The sequence below is a fragment of the Grampus griseus genome, assembly GCF_964374135.1.
Source record: "Grampus griseus genome assembly, chromosome: 7".
NCBI classification, from domain to species: Eukaryota; Metazoa; Chordata; class Mammalia; order Artiodactyla; family Delphinidae; genus Grampus; species Grampus griseus.
In genome coordinates this window covers 71,381,475-71,396,743 of record NC_139001.1, presented here as the reverse complement: position 1 = coordinate 71,396,743, position 15,269 = coordinate 71,381,475, and the positions used below count along the sequence as shown (strand labels likewise).

Below are 15,269 nucleotides of genomic sequence, written 5' to 3'. Positions count from 1 at the left end.
TGGGTATATAAGTACATTATCTTTATACTGCTGGAATTGAAGTAGTCTGTGGTACTGCAGAAATTAAAATCTTAGTGAAACTTACAAATTGATTGTGAAAAATATGGAATTTAAACTCTGGTAGCAGGGGTGGGGTGTGGTAGTGGTGGGATGAATTGGGAAACTGGGATTGACATATATATACTAATATTTATAAAATAGATTAGTAAGAACCTGATGTATAAAAAATAAATAAAATTAAAAAAAATAAACTGTGGTACCAAAGATAATTACTTAAACCATTTGAAGATAAGTAATAGGATAGCCTACCTCATTTACCTTTAAAATATTTATTATAATTTTTATTCTTACTGATACAGTTTTTCTTAGAAGTTCCTGTTTACTATTATTGTTGTTTGCCTTTTTTCTACCTAGAGAGACCACGATATTGTTTGGGATTATGTATGATTGGAAATGACCAACCAGGATGGTTTTGATAGCTCTGTTTAGGAAATGTACCTTCTTTTCCAGCCTCCTTTTAGAGGACTCTGAAGAAGAAGAAGGTGATTTATGTAGAATTTGTCAGATGGCAGCTGCATCATCCTCTAACTTGCTGATAGAGCCATGCAAGTGCACAGGAAGTTTGCAATATGTCCACCAAGAGTGTATGAAAAAATGGTTACAGGCCAAAATTAACTCTGGTAAGATTTACCCTTTTGTGTATTTTGTTTTCACAGTTTTTTCAAGAGATGCACGTATGTATGCATTTTAATTAACAAATATGGTTATAATTTATTGATTGTCAAATTTATACTCTTATCAAAAGCATCAATCATTTTTTGAAGCAAAAGCATTGAAGAGCATTAGTCTTGCTTCATAAATTTAACGTATAATAGTGTTTCTTATATTTCATTTACTGAACAATCTACTGTCATACATGTATAATGCAACTGTAATTTGTTATTGTTGGTAACCCTTACATCATGCAATATCTTTTTGAATCAAAGAAATATTCTTACTGTTTACCAACTATGTGTCCTTGAGAAAGTTTTATTGTCTGTAATGTTGCTATGCAGCAATAAGATTACTGTAGGGAGTCGTTTATTAGGTGCCTGTTATGGAGCCAGGCATTGTTCTAGATGTGGGATACAGAGAACAAGACAGACAAGGCACTTGCTCTCCTGATGGGATTACGTGTTAAAGGAATGCCTTGTTGAGGTGAGGACATTTATACTTGAACGAAGAGGAGCTAGCTATTCTAGAATGAAAGGAAAAGCATTCCAGCACACAGAACAACTAGTACAGAGACTTTAAGGCGGGAATGACTTAGGTGTGTTTGAGGAATTGAATGAAGGCCCAGCATGGCTGGAATATAATTAGTGGGAAAGGAGAGGGGTGATAAGTTGAGGTAAGAGAGATTAGCAGAGGCTAGCTCATTTAGAACTTCGAGAGTTAATGTCAGAAGCTTAGATTTTTAGGTAAGTGTCGTGGGAAGCCACTGAAGGTCAGGGGAGTGAAATGATCTTATTTATGTTTTGGCTGCTCTGTGAAGAGTGGAGTTTAGTGGGACAAGAGTAGAAGCAGGGAGGTCAACCGGGAATCTATTGTGTTGACCAACCAGGAGTCTGTCTTTACAAGAGGTAGTGATGGTGGTGGTAGAAATGGATGAGGGATTCTGGTATGTTTTGGAGGTAGATTCTATAAGGCTCGCCAGTGGATTGGATGTGGTGGAGTGAAGGAGAAAGAACACTTAGCGAAGCTCATATTTTTGCCTTGAGCAACTAAATAAATGGTGGGGCCATTTACTGCAAATAAAGAAGACAGAATAGAATAAATTTGGGAGAGGAAACGTAGTTCTGTTTTAGAAATATTGTATTTGAACTGTTTATTAAATAACCATATGGAAATGGTTATGGGCAGTTAGCAAGACAGGCGTGATGTTTCAGGGGTTTTAGCGCAGAAAATAACAGTTTTAGGAATCATGATCACGTAATATTTTAAGATTTGAGATTAAGTAAGGTCACTTGAGCAAGAGCAGATATTAAAAAAATGAGCCCAAGGGCAGAACCCTGAGGCACCCAAACGCTTAGTGGGAACAGAGAAGGAGATTTGAGGAGCAGCCTCAGTCTGGTATGAAGAAAACTGAGAAAATGTAGTGTTGTGCAAGCCAGAAGAAGAAAACGTTTTAAGAGGGTGTAACCAACCCTGTCAGGTACTGCAAAGAAATCAGAACAAAGAGATAAGAACAAAGAAATGGGGCTTCCCTGGTGGCGCAGTGGTTGAGAGTCCGCCTGCCGATGCAGGGGACGCGGGTTCCTGCCCCGGTCCACGAAGATCCCACATGCTGCGGAGCGGCTGGGCCTATGAGCCGTGGCCGCTGAGCCTGCGCGTCCGGAGCCTGTGCTCCGCAATGGGAGAGGCCACAACAGTGAGAGGCCCAGGTACATCTTAAAAAAAAAAAAAAAAAAAAGGAACAAAGAAATGACAGCTGGATTTGGTAACATGGATGACCTTGGTGACTTCAGTGCTGGGGAGGTTGTGGGGAGGTGTCTTTATGATTAAATTGAGCTGAGTAAGACTGGGGAAGCAGCAGCATAGACGCCCTCTTACAATAAGCTTTACTGTCAAGGAGATTGGAGACACAGTAGGAATTGGAGAGTTATATGGGGTCATGGTACATGTTTTTGTTTTGTTTTTGTTTCGAGGTAGAAATTTGAGGGCATTTTTTATTTTAACAAGAGATACAATGGAGAGAAAAAAAATTATGAAAAGGGAAGGGAGGGCTTCCCTGGTGACGCAGTGGTTGAGAGTCTGCCTGCCGATGCAGGGAACACGGGTTCGTGCCCTGGTCCGGGAAGATTCCACATGCCGCAAAGCGGCTGGGCCCGTGAGCCATGGCCGCTGAGCCTGCGCGTCCGGAGCCTGTGCTCCACAACGGGAGAGGCCTGCGTACCCGCGGTGAGAGGCCCGCGTACCGCAAAAAAAAAAGGGAAGGGAAAGATGGGATCCAGAGCACAAGTTGAGTAGTTAGCCTTTAATAGGAAAAAGGGTACTTCATCGCTAGAAAGCTAGTGTAGATATGGATTATTGATCAGATTGTTGCTTTGGTGAGAAGGTGCTTGAATTCCTATATAATTGCTTGTTTTCTTAGTAAGGTCTTTAGCTGATGAGGGGATGGGTTAAGAGATTTTCATGTGTGGGGAAAATAACATTCTAAAATGCTTTCAGGGTTTTCAGGTAGTACTAATGTCCATAAAAATCTGTGGCCATGAATATGATTTAAAAGTGGGATTGGGATACATGTACATTTTTTTAAGAAGCAGTTTTCAGGTACTTGGATACAGATGAGGATTTGAGTTTGATGGGTTTGGGACCTTTGCCAGGCAAGTATGATGAAGGGAGTTAAGGGTGTTATAAGGCTGTAGTTGTGGTAAGCCTAGAAATTAGACAAAATAAGGAAGGGAGTAAGGACATTAGGAAGTGGATAGCGAGAAGTGGTAGGGTCAGTGTCTCTGAATCTCAGTGACATTGAAGAGAATTGCCAGAGTAGGTGAGCTAAAATGATGAAAAGTTGTAGGTGCACAGGAGACGATGCTTAAAATACGGATTTTAAGAGTAGTGCAGTAGTACACTGCAATGACAGGGTCAAGGGTATGACCATAAAGTAGGTGGCTTAGGTGGGGAAGGGTAATATTGGAAGCAGGGATGTTGAGGAAGTCAGAATCAAATGTGGTCTTATGTGCATGTTGAAATAGCCAAGAAATAAGCTGGGTAAAGAAGAGACGTGCTAAAGTCATTAGTGAATGAGGAGGGACTTAGAGTTTCAAAACAGCAATAGGTGTGGGGAGGGGGCATCTATCCCTATTTCTTGGTCCTGAGGTACAAAGCATTGTGGGGGAAAAAATGGCTGCAGAAGAGTATGTATCAGTTTGTGAGGCACTGTGGTTCAGGCTTGCAGTTGAAGAGATAATTCATAAAGGAGATTGGTTAAGAGGAATTTAATGTTAAACTATAAGTACCAGAGGACCTAGTGAAATGTTACTCGTAGGGTAAGAATGTGACTAGTAGGGTGGGAAATTAGACCAGAGTAATAAATGTACATAATTGTGTGAAAAGGACAGTCTGATGACGATAGCTGGGTAGCATAGGCAAACAGGTTGTGAGGTATGATGGTATTAATTTTAATAATCTGTTGGAGGAGTTTGAGTAACCTATTCAAACTGGAGATTACGAGGCTAGTGGGAAACTTTTTTCCTGCAGCAAGGTTAGCAAAGGCCTCCTTGGGGTAGGGGGTTATCTTTTCTTGTAACCTAACCTGCTCCCGAACCTGTGGGATAGGGCTGTCTTACCTGTAGCAGCCTCTTCTTGGCTGTATAGTGTTATGACAGCCTCATAGGCTTTATTAGTCACCACCCTGGGGTGTTATTAAGATAAAATGAGTGCTCAGCATGGTTCTTGACACTTAGCAAGGGTCCAGAGATGTTAGGTATTACCAAAATGAAAAACAACTTGACTCACCTTCTGTTATATTTGCAATTGGATTGTTAGTATTATGTAGGCAGGAAAACAGATAACACAATATATTGTCTAAGAACATTGGATTTTTGGAGTTAGACATGCTTAGGTTGGAATATTGACTCCAACACTTAACTATAGGCTTTTGAGTAAGTCTCTTTTAACATTGGTTCTGAACCCTGGTTGCTGATCAAAATATTAACCATTGGAGTTTTTAAAAATATAGATGCCTCACATCCATTCCTAAACATTTTTAAGTAGGTCTGGGATTGAGCCTCAGTTTCATCATGAATAAAATTGAGTAATAGCTTGTTGTTATGGTCAAATGAGATGATGTTTATGAATAGTTTCTCACAGTATTGGACTCATAGTAAGTACTCAATTAAACAGGTTTTAAAGGTAATAATAAGTATTCATGGTCAAATGAATGTTAAGATCTCAAGAACTGAACCTTCCTTTTAAGTTTCCACAAGGCTTTCTCGTATTTACATAAAGACCCCCCATCTGGTAGGTGATTCTCTGGTAGAGATTCATTTCAACATTTATTAGGCAGCTACTATATATGGACTGTTAAAACTCTACACGATGTTCAAAGATGAATAGAATACGTCTAGTACAAGTTTAGGCAAATGCAGTCAGGGCCTACTGAATGAGGTGGGGTGTAAAGGACAGAGTCCTGGATTAAAGATTGTAGGGATAAATGGGTTCCTCCCATCTGCGTATGGCCTTTTTGAACAACTTCTGTAGGTCACTTGTTCCGTGGAAGAGAAAAATGAAACCCTAAGATGTGAAAGACTTTGTTTTAATGATATCCAGTGTCCATATTTTATGACCATCACATTTTTTCCTGCTTCTGAATCAGAGAATAAATGTCTGATAAGAGAAAGCCTTCTGAAGTTTCACATTATTTATATTCTCCATCAGGTCATAATACTATGGACTTATCCTGAATCTCCAGAACTTCTAATCTATTTTGGCACATAACAAACACTCAGTAAATGTTAGTTAAATTGAATCTAAATCTTTATCTTGTTTATGCACATGACTTGCTCTAATTTTTAGTACATTTTTTCATTTTAAAACCCTGTCTAAAAATAAACACAAGGGGGAAAATGTCTATTTATTTAATGAGACAAGACTTACTTAATTGGAGCCAGAAGCTTAGGAGTAACCAAATGTTGAGTGCCTATAGGACAGACGGAATTTTATTTAATTGTGGTAAAATATAAATTGATATAGCATGAAATTTGCCCTTTTAACCAATCCTAAGTATATAATTCAGTGACATTAAGTATATTCCAAATGTTTTGTGATCATCACCACTATTTATTTACAAAACTTTTAAGTCATCCTAATCAGAAATGTTATACCCATTAAGCACTAACACCCTTCTCCCCCTCCTCCCCAGCCCCTGCTAACTTCTGATCTACTTTCTCTGTGAATTTGTTTATTCTACATATTTCTTACAAGTGGAATCATACAACATTTGTCCTTTTTGTATCTTATTTGTGCCTTGTTTTACTTAGTTGTAGCATGTATAAGGACTTCATTCTTTTCATGGCGGAGGGGGGCTGTTTTTATCTGAACAAAGGTGGATCCCTTTTTTTGCCTTCTATCCTGCAGGGAAGACACATTTCTTAGACCACAGAAGGTCTTAGTATATGTTGTCACATTAAAGATGCTAGCCTGAGTATATGTAACTAGTTGTTTTAGATACCATGTTTTCTTGGCATCTTGCCAGAGTACTTGAGGAAGTAGGAAGTACAGATAACATTCCATTGTCAGCTTCCCATATCAAAATGTATGAGCATCTGGTGGGCTGAACCACAAATAATGGGTGGAGGCTTAGGTACCACAGAGTAGGACTTGACATGCACATCAGGTGTTACTGATTGATATTTTAGGAGACATTACTGGTTTATGGTCGTAGCACAGTCTCCCTGCTATCTCTTCCTCCCTGCCTTCCTTTCAGTTTTCTGTATTCCAAGCTTAAACCTACAAGGAAAAATGTTTTGTGGTGACCCTGCAAAATTAAGCTTTACTTGTAATTTTTTACCAGGTTCTTCGCTAGAGGCTGTAACCACCTGTGAACTCTGTAAAGAGAAGTTGCAGCTTAACCTGGAGGATTTTGATATTCATGAACTACATAGAGCTCATGCAAATGAACAAGTTAGTATATTTTGCCTAATTTACTTTGGTAAGTGTCTATTCTGTGCTTAAAGGACAACTCTTGAAGAAAAGATTAAATCATGGTCAGAAAACCTGCATTAAAATAATAACAACAATTTTCTTTTACTGCATTAGGTATGATTTTATAATTTTTCTTTACTTTCCTATAACTTTTTGAAAGTGAAAGGCAAAAAAGCAAGTCACAGGTTTAAAATTAAGGTAAAATTTATTATATGGTTGCTAAATAAAAGTGAAAATAAAGGCTTACTAAGGGGTCCCCAAATAGGCATGCTAAGAGCTGTCTTAGTTGTGAATACCTCTTAGTCCTAGAACATTTTTGAAACACCAAGCCCTGTATCTTCATCCTCTTTCTTCCTTCCTTCCTCCCTCCGTCCCTCCCTTCCTCCCTTCATTTTTTTTAATGTTAGGAATAGCTTTTTATGTGCCTATCTGCCCCCGTGTTCTTCTACTATCCTGGTTCCCTCCACTCTCCTCATTCCTACCTCCAACTTTATGTTGAACAACTTATGAAATCTTTTATTCCAAGTTCACATTGTTTATAAACCTCTTTCTTTTAGTATTTGTGTCATTATAGTCTATTCATATAATGAATAATCTGATCTTATTAAATTTTTTTTCAAATATTCTCATTTCTCAGATTTTGGGGTATTATTGATAAATGTTTTCCTCCTAATAATGATTTGGTCACTAATTTTTGTTTCTTGAAGCTTTAAATTAAAAAAAATTTTTGAGATGCTTAGATAGGTAGAATGAAGAGTTCAATATTATCCCCCTTTTCTTCCTCCTAAAGGAAAATTCTGGGGAAAAAAGATGTTAAAGGAGATTACAAGGATGACTCAAGAACCGTACTCTCCAAGTGTGCTTAGCATAATTGTTATAAAAAGAGATATGATGGTGGGAGAATGCATGAATGCTTGAAAAACACTTAAAGGAGTAGTGGACACCCCCCTTTTTTTGATAGAGGTAAAGTTCACATAAACATAAAAATCATTTTAAAGTGAACAATTTGGTATATTTGCGATGTTGTGCAACCACCACCGCCATCTACTTCCAAGACACTTTCATCTCTCCTAAAGAAAATCCTGTACCCGTTAGCCAGTTGCTCCCTGTCCCCTGCTTCCTTCGGCAACCTCCAACTGCCTTCTGTCTCTCTGGATTTATCCATTATGGATATTTCATATAAATGGAATCAAGCAACATGATCTTTTATGGATACCCTTTACTTTTAAAATGTGGGAATAATGAATACCCTTTGAAAATCTGATTAAAATCACACTCCTAACAAAATATACAAAGACACAATATTTGTATATGATTTAAGGGATTCCCAGATCCTTTGAAGCTGATTACTTAGATCCAGGTTAAGAATCACTGATTTAATTAATGAACCATTAAGGCAATTGATGTAGCATAGATGCTATTCATACTAATTATTACTTTATTCTTTAATGAGCCACTTGTCCAAAGAGAATAGTGTTTTCAGCAAGGAGTTGTCTTCAGTCCCTAAGGAGTCTTTCTAGATAGCTGAGCATTGGTATTTTAAAGAACGGGGGAAAGAGTATGTAAAAATAGAATGATGGAAAGAAAAAAATTTTTTTTTCATCTTTTCAAAATGAGAGTAGATTTCAAAGGATGGTTTTCTTCTGCCATTCTTCCTTCTCTAGGTGCTCCATCATGTCTCTTAAAGGTGGTTCTTTGGCATTTCGATTCAACCAGGAATGTTTTCATGGTTCTCCAAGGATTTAATGACCCACAATCTTAAATAATTTAAGTGTGAGGAAATATTAGGTGGAGTCATTGAAAAAGCAATGACAGTCTTGATTTAGCTTCCTGGCTTTAACTTCTTTGTTCTGTGTGAATCTTGGATTCTGGGGGCCCAAGAACTACTCTCATTTGAAATGATTAGTTTAATGCAGTTTATTTCCTCATTGTCCAGTAGCTTCAATTTTTTCAAGGTGATAAGCATTAAAATTTTTTTTAAAATTTTGAGGACATAAATTTATTTCCTTTTAAGTTAAAAATAAGAAAAGTAAGTGAAGATTTAAAGAAAGTTTTAATAAGTCAATTTCAGATTTCTTGAATGCTCTGTGGAATCTGATAACCCGTTACTTGCTGAAGTTGTTACTAAGAACATATAGTTCTTAACTTCAGATGAGTTAATTGCCAAAAATGGTACAACTTACAGGTAGTTCACTGTATAAAAATTACAGGACAGATTAGGTTTTTAATAACACTATATTCATGACTTGTATTCTTAGCTTCAGAACAACAATTTTGAACCAAAGGACAGTTTTTACCCACTATAAATTTCTATGTGAATGATACGAAGAACAGTTACTCTATTACCTTTATTAGTTCATTTTTATATCTGCTGTTGCCTTAAAGTTAATTATATTATGTAATAGACACTTGACCCATTTGACTAGGTTTTAATTGTATAATTTATTGATTTAGCTATAGATGAAATGATAATTTTAAGTAAACATTTGTAGCCATTTGTATTAATAAAATCTGTTAGGCTCATTATAACTTGATAGAACCAGAGCATTCATTCTACCATCAAATGAGTTAAAAGTCCCACTTTTATATAAATTACATAAAAGAAGACTGTATGAAAATAAAGAGGATATTCACACACCTATTTGTACACCTTACAGCATTAGTAAAATTATGAAATTATGGAGCGTGACTTTTTATTTCTTGGTTTAATGGATGATGCTGTATCTCTTACTAAGACTGGATATGAATACATTTTCTCTAGTTTCTCAGTATACTTTGGATGTCAATCTCTTTGTCTATTAATTTTTCATTCTCCATATTCTTTTTCTCGTTTGCTTCCCTTCTGAAGGCTGAGTATGAGTTTATCAGCTCTGGTCTCTACCTAGTTGTGTTACTGCACTTGTGCGAACAAAGCTTTTCTGATATGATGGGAAATACGAATGAACCAAGCACACGTGTCCGAGTAAGTAACCTTGGAGCAGGGGAAAAGGGAGGATGTGATGCAACAAGTGTTTGCTTTGGAAAGCAGATTGTTATATATGTTCACAGTCTATTTCCTTTGGGGAGTTCTTACATTAAAATCTTTCTTAAAATTAAAGGTACTGTAGATTTAATAGAAATTGCTGTCTGCCTTACCTCTTTATCAAGCAGCCTTATTTTCTCATAAAGCTGTTTTAGAAAAAGAAGTAATTTTCTAGCTCTTGAAGGTGATTGGAATATATTTCAGTGAAAAATGGGGACAGAATTGGAAGTACTAAGGAAAATGCTCTTTTTAATTAAAAAACAAAAACAAGACTCAGTATTTTAACTTAGAAACCTGAAATTGAACTCCAAAAACTGAAAGAGTATGGGAAATTAACTTCAATTTATTTGTTACTATCTTGTAAAAGATTACCAGTGTAGTAGTTTTTAAGCCTCCATATTTCAAACTACTTAAGATCTGGACTATTTGGTATTTAGTCTATACCCTATTGCCTTAATTTAACACTTAAGCTAGCTGTTTGTTAGGTATTTTTAATTAAATGGTACTGTTATGGAAATTTATACTGCCTTGCCCATTTTATGTAGTGGGGACTAGAGTCTATATCTCATTACAGTAGCATTCTGAACACCTACTATCTTGAAATGTATTCATAAACATATCCTTCAAACTATTTTTTATATAGATATTCTCTTGGTGATGAAAATTTAGTAGAGTTTATGGTGAGGTATAATGTTTCCATTATATTTTGAAAATTATCAAATAGCCAATTCAGTGTATATGGGTAGAACATTTTTCTGTAATCATGTAAACACTATTCCTGTGAGCCAGTTGACAGATTTATTATCATTCAGAGAAAAGAGAACGAACTATCAAGAGCTTTCAGAATTTGAGCAAAGAGCTCTTGATTTCTAAACAGGCAACTTACCTCTTCAGAGTGAACGAACCATATAAAGTATATAATAATATGTGTTGAATTCATGCCTTTGTAAAAGGTATACACAAGTTAATATTAAAGTGGAAGTCACTTTTATGATTTTTTTAAAAGTACGGAGTCAAATGTAATACTTCTAGGCAGGACAATACTGATTTATTATTTTAATTGACCACTAAAGTTCACTTGGGTCCAAAATGCAGAGGTTTAATTTTTTTCTCCATAGTTTTTGGAAGTATTATATCAATGCAAGAAGACAGCGGTATTCATAGAATATTATATCTGCTCCCAGTTTCTACATGATTAATATATGATTTTTACGTAGGTAATAATGATTATATAAGACATTAAAAAAAATCATATCCTTAAGCTTGTAAGTTTTGATGTGGGGGGAGAAAGACCCCCTATTTAAAGGCTTAAAATTATGTTTGACTTTTAAGTAGAAATGAATCTCTTATACTGATTCTCTCTTTAGATCCATTTGCTACATTTAAACTACTGTATTTCTTTCTGCATTGTTTCTAGTTTATTAACCTTGCAAGAACTCTTCAGGCACATATGGAAGATCTCGAAAGTAGGTGGAATTTCCCCTCCCCAGACTTGTTGAATTTACTTTTGCAAATTAAACCCACAGAGCAAAACCTAAGTATATATATACTCTTTCTACCAAATTAGAGCTTCATTTATAGGCTTAATAATACCAGAATAATTGATTTGGGAAAGATGGGTTGGGCAACTGACACTAGTTTTTTAAGAGCCTGTTTTTTAAAAATTAAATTAATTTTAATGTATGGAAGGGTGTTATTATAACCATCGGTATTTTATTTAAAATAAAAAAATATATTTAATCACCTTAATTTTAACACTTTTAATGTTAACACTTTTTTAAAAGAAGACGTTTAACTACTAATCAAAACACACTTCTTTAGATTTTTTGTGTGTGAAATTTTACTTGTTCTTTAGCTTTGTTAGATCATAAAAGGTGTTCCCTGGGTTTATATACAGTTCTAGGAATATAATGGTGAAAGAGTCCTAATTCTGAGTCCCTAACAGAAGCCATAGTTTTTTGTTTTTTTTTTTGCTCCTTGTTCAGGTCCTCATGGACCTTTAATAGGCAGCCAGCTCCGCCAGCAGCTCCAATCTCTTAAGATCACGTTCCAGCTTTAGGACTTCTGCCTGGGCTCCTATGTGAAGGCACTTAATGCCCAAATCTTTACAGGCATCTGCACAGCTTACCCTCTTCTCAAAGTCCTACAACCTCCAGGGTGCTTCATACCAGGTGGGCACAGATATTGGTGGCTCTGGAACAGTTCCTGGGAATCCAAGATTACCCTATTGTGCTTTTTCACCCAAAGCAACTGGCATCCCATGATCAGATTCCAGTACACTCTTTGAAGTGTTTTTATATATGTATTCTCCAATTGATTATCTTCTATACTCATCTTCAAAATACTTGGACTGTTAACCTGTAGTGTGCATAATATTTTTACCTCTAGAGAAAGCTTAGCATCCTTTGAAGTAAGGTTTTTTTTAAGTTTTAAAAGGATTAGAGGTACAACTAGGTAATGCATTTTCACAATTTTAGTTAGTATGTGTGGAAATGGTATATAAAGGAATCAAATGGTATAATAAAGTGGGACTTCATTAGTGTAAATCTTTTTTTCCTTCATTCCTTCTTAGTTCAGATCCATCATGTTAGCTAGTACAAAGATTAGTTCTGTCTTTTGTAAATTATAATTGATACTTCGTCAAATGTGATGAGAGTAATTTGTTGCAGTGTACATTTTCCCCAGATTGCTTGTTTTTTTTCAACTAACATTCTCATTTAGAATTTAGTTTTCTAAACATATAGGAGGGTCTACTCCCAACCTGTGAATGAGAGGAAAAAGGTGAAGTTGAAATATATACCCAGACTCAACTGAGAGTGAAAGATGTGGGTGCTACAAGTTAACTTCTAAGTACTAGAGTATTAATACATTCTGAAAATTGGTTCTGACTGAATTTTGTTCTGTAGAGTTAATCCAATAGAAAACATGAGAAATTCTCTGAAAAGCTATTTTATTTTTTAGTTTAACATTTCTCCATGATATTGCATAAAAGTTAAGCATAGGATTTACTCTTCATGAGCTAAGTATATGCTTGATATTTATTTAAAGTGGATTTTAAATTTCTGCAAGGTAAATATATGGAGATTGAAGTTTCATCTATACGTGTTGCATAATTTTTTCTTGTTGATTCCATTTGCTGGTTGCCTTTAAATTGTCCAGTATTAAATACAAGAAGAGTGTATATTTAACCTTTCTGCCCTTGATAATAGGGGAAATGCCGGTAGGATGTTTAGTGAACTTCCGTTTTCCTTCACATGCAGACAGTTACATAGTCTTGTACTTACTGTGTCCTTCTTAAAGACGTTCGTGGAAGTTTTATATTAAACTCTTGAGCCACTAATGACTTTAAAATAAATTGAGGTCGGACATGTTGCGAGAGTGATAAATTTCTGACAATGTGGAGGCATAGGAATAATCTCAACAAAAGGTTTTTACTAAATCCAATTATATCAGCTTAGGCTGTGTCTATATAAAGCTTTTTTGACTAACTAGAGCTTTTTCTTGGCATTGTATAGACATAGCTCTGATGTAAATTTCAGGAACACCCATAACCTGTTATTCTATGTACATTTTTTTCATTCTCATCGGATACATCAAACATGCAGCGGTAATAAGCCAGATTCTACTCAGGTGTGTGAGAGCACTTGCCTTAAGTTTACTCTTTCTTTCTCTAGTGTATTTCTCATTAGCTACTATGAACACAAATTGATCTCAGAAACTTTTTAGATGTTCTTGGATCACATTTTTAAACATTTTCATTTTAATAAAAACTAACGGAAGAAAAAAGTGTGGGGGTGGGAGCGTTGTAGACGGGCCTCACCCACAGTCAGACCGCCCTAACCCTGGCATATACTACATTGGGGTTTTTATCGTACAAGTCATTGCTGTTCTGGCTTCATACTTACACTTCCATTCTCATCCCCCTTAAAATCATTCTTGATCATCCTGTTTTCTTTCAACAGCTTCAGAGGATGATTCTGAAGAAGATGGAGACCATAACAGAACATTTGATATTGCCTAACTTCACATGAGACAAATGGATGATCTGTGAACAGTGTTTATTAAAACTGGCAATTAAGTATGAATTAATTTTCTGGGGAAATACCTATTGAATACATTTACTGTCTATATATATATAGAATGAAAAAAATATATATATACACACACATATTATGCATGTATATATATGTTCATTCTCAAGTGTTGCTGAATTAAAATTCTGCTGGGCCTTTTAACATGGCCAGTGAATCTGATGTTTATAAACTGGTAATTAAAAGTATTTTTCTTTTAGATGAGTGGGGAAAGTGTTACCCTTGTTTTAAATATCTAAGCAATGCTGACAGCCCTTTTTTGTGTTGTGATTACTGTAGTTATATTTATGAAAAAAGGTTGGTGTTTTAGTCTCGTTAGTGAAAAAAGTGGGACAAAGTATGCTTTTAGAATAAATTGCCAAATGGCACCTAATTATTTTTCTTTTTAAAATGCCTTAAGTTGCGGTCTCATTTTCATAATCACTTGCTTCCAGTGTTTAAAAAAAAAAAAGAATGGGGAGAAAGTTAAGAAGAGCATTCATTATATTAGGTTTCCAAATTTAATTTGAATTCTAAATTCACTTAGCAATGGTCTAATTTTTAAAATATATAAAGTGTACAAATGGATGACTTTTTGTATTGATGTGCAAAATGCAGATTATATTTGATAGGCCATAGTATGTAGATATTCCTTTTAGGAATATTACAGCTGTAAATTATATCAGAATTGCCAGTCAGATGCTATTTGGTTAAAAATATTATTGCAGTCTCAAGTTAAATATTTTTAAATCCCACATTCAGAATTTAAAACACTGGTTTTCAATGTGTTTTTTAGTGTTGTCACTTCTTTATAGATAAATATGATATAAATAACCTGTTTGGATCCTGGTCGTTTTTAACTGTTCCTTGGTAATTCTAAGCATTTATTTGATGACTTAATATTTTTCACTACCTTTAGAGAAGAGATGAACATTAACTGTTCACCATACTGTGGTCCTGAGTTGTGTATATGTCCATAACACTGTATATTTTCTCTGTCAACACCCTTAGGATACACTTAAAAACGCCTGCAGGTGGGTTTCAGGTTAAATAAAGTCTTTTGTCCAGCTACTTTTTCAGAACCCAAATAGAAACCATGTAATTTCTCACATGTGAATCAACAGTTTGCCCACATTCAGTCAGATTGTTGGTCTTAATGTAAAACTTCGGCTTGAAATAAAGTGCATACTGATTGATTTACTATAGTTTGAAATGTTTCCTTTTAAACTGGTGCTCAAAGAAGCCTTCAAACCTTATAGGCAAGAATCTTATTTTAAATCCCGTTTTATATGAAATATAATTGTTTGTTTCTAAAATATTTGTTCAGCTTCTGCCTGTCAACTTCTGCCTGTTATCTTTGCGTTGCCTTCCTTAAAGCAGATATGCAAAATTTAAGGATGTCAGTAATATCTATTCTACAGGTCTTTAGGGATGCTTTGAATTTGAAACATTTATGCTTTTAATAGAACTCAGCATGAAAATGTAGTGTCTTA

General features: G+C 35.4%; 1 protein-coding gene across 1 annotated transcript in view; it reads left to right on the top strand.

Moving 5' to 3' along the window:
• MARCHF7 (membrane associated ring-CH-type finger 7) overlaps positions 1-14,954 on the top strand; it is a 48,513-nt gene extending 33,559 nt beyond the window's left edge. The window contains exons 6-10 of the mRNA XM_082658124.1: positions 511-680; positions 6,554-6,663; positions 9,533-9,646; positions 11,124-11,172; positions 13,669-14,954. Coding sequence (XP_082514250.1) covers positions 511-680; positions 6,554-6,663; positions 9,533-9,646; positions 11,124-11,172; positions 13,669-13,727 — 502 coding nt within the window. The 3' untranslated portion in view covers positions 13,728-14,954. The remainder of the gene's footprint in view (positions 1-510; positions 681-6,553; positions 6,664-9,532; positions 9,647-11,123; positions 11,173-13,668) is intronic.
• Positions 14,955-15,269: the final 315 nt, after the last annotated feature.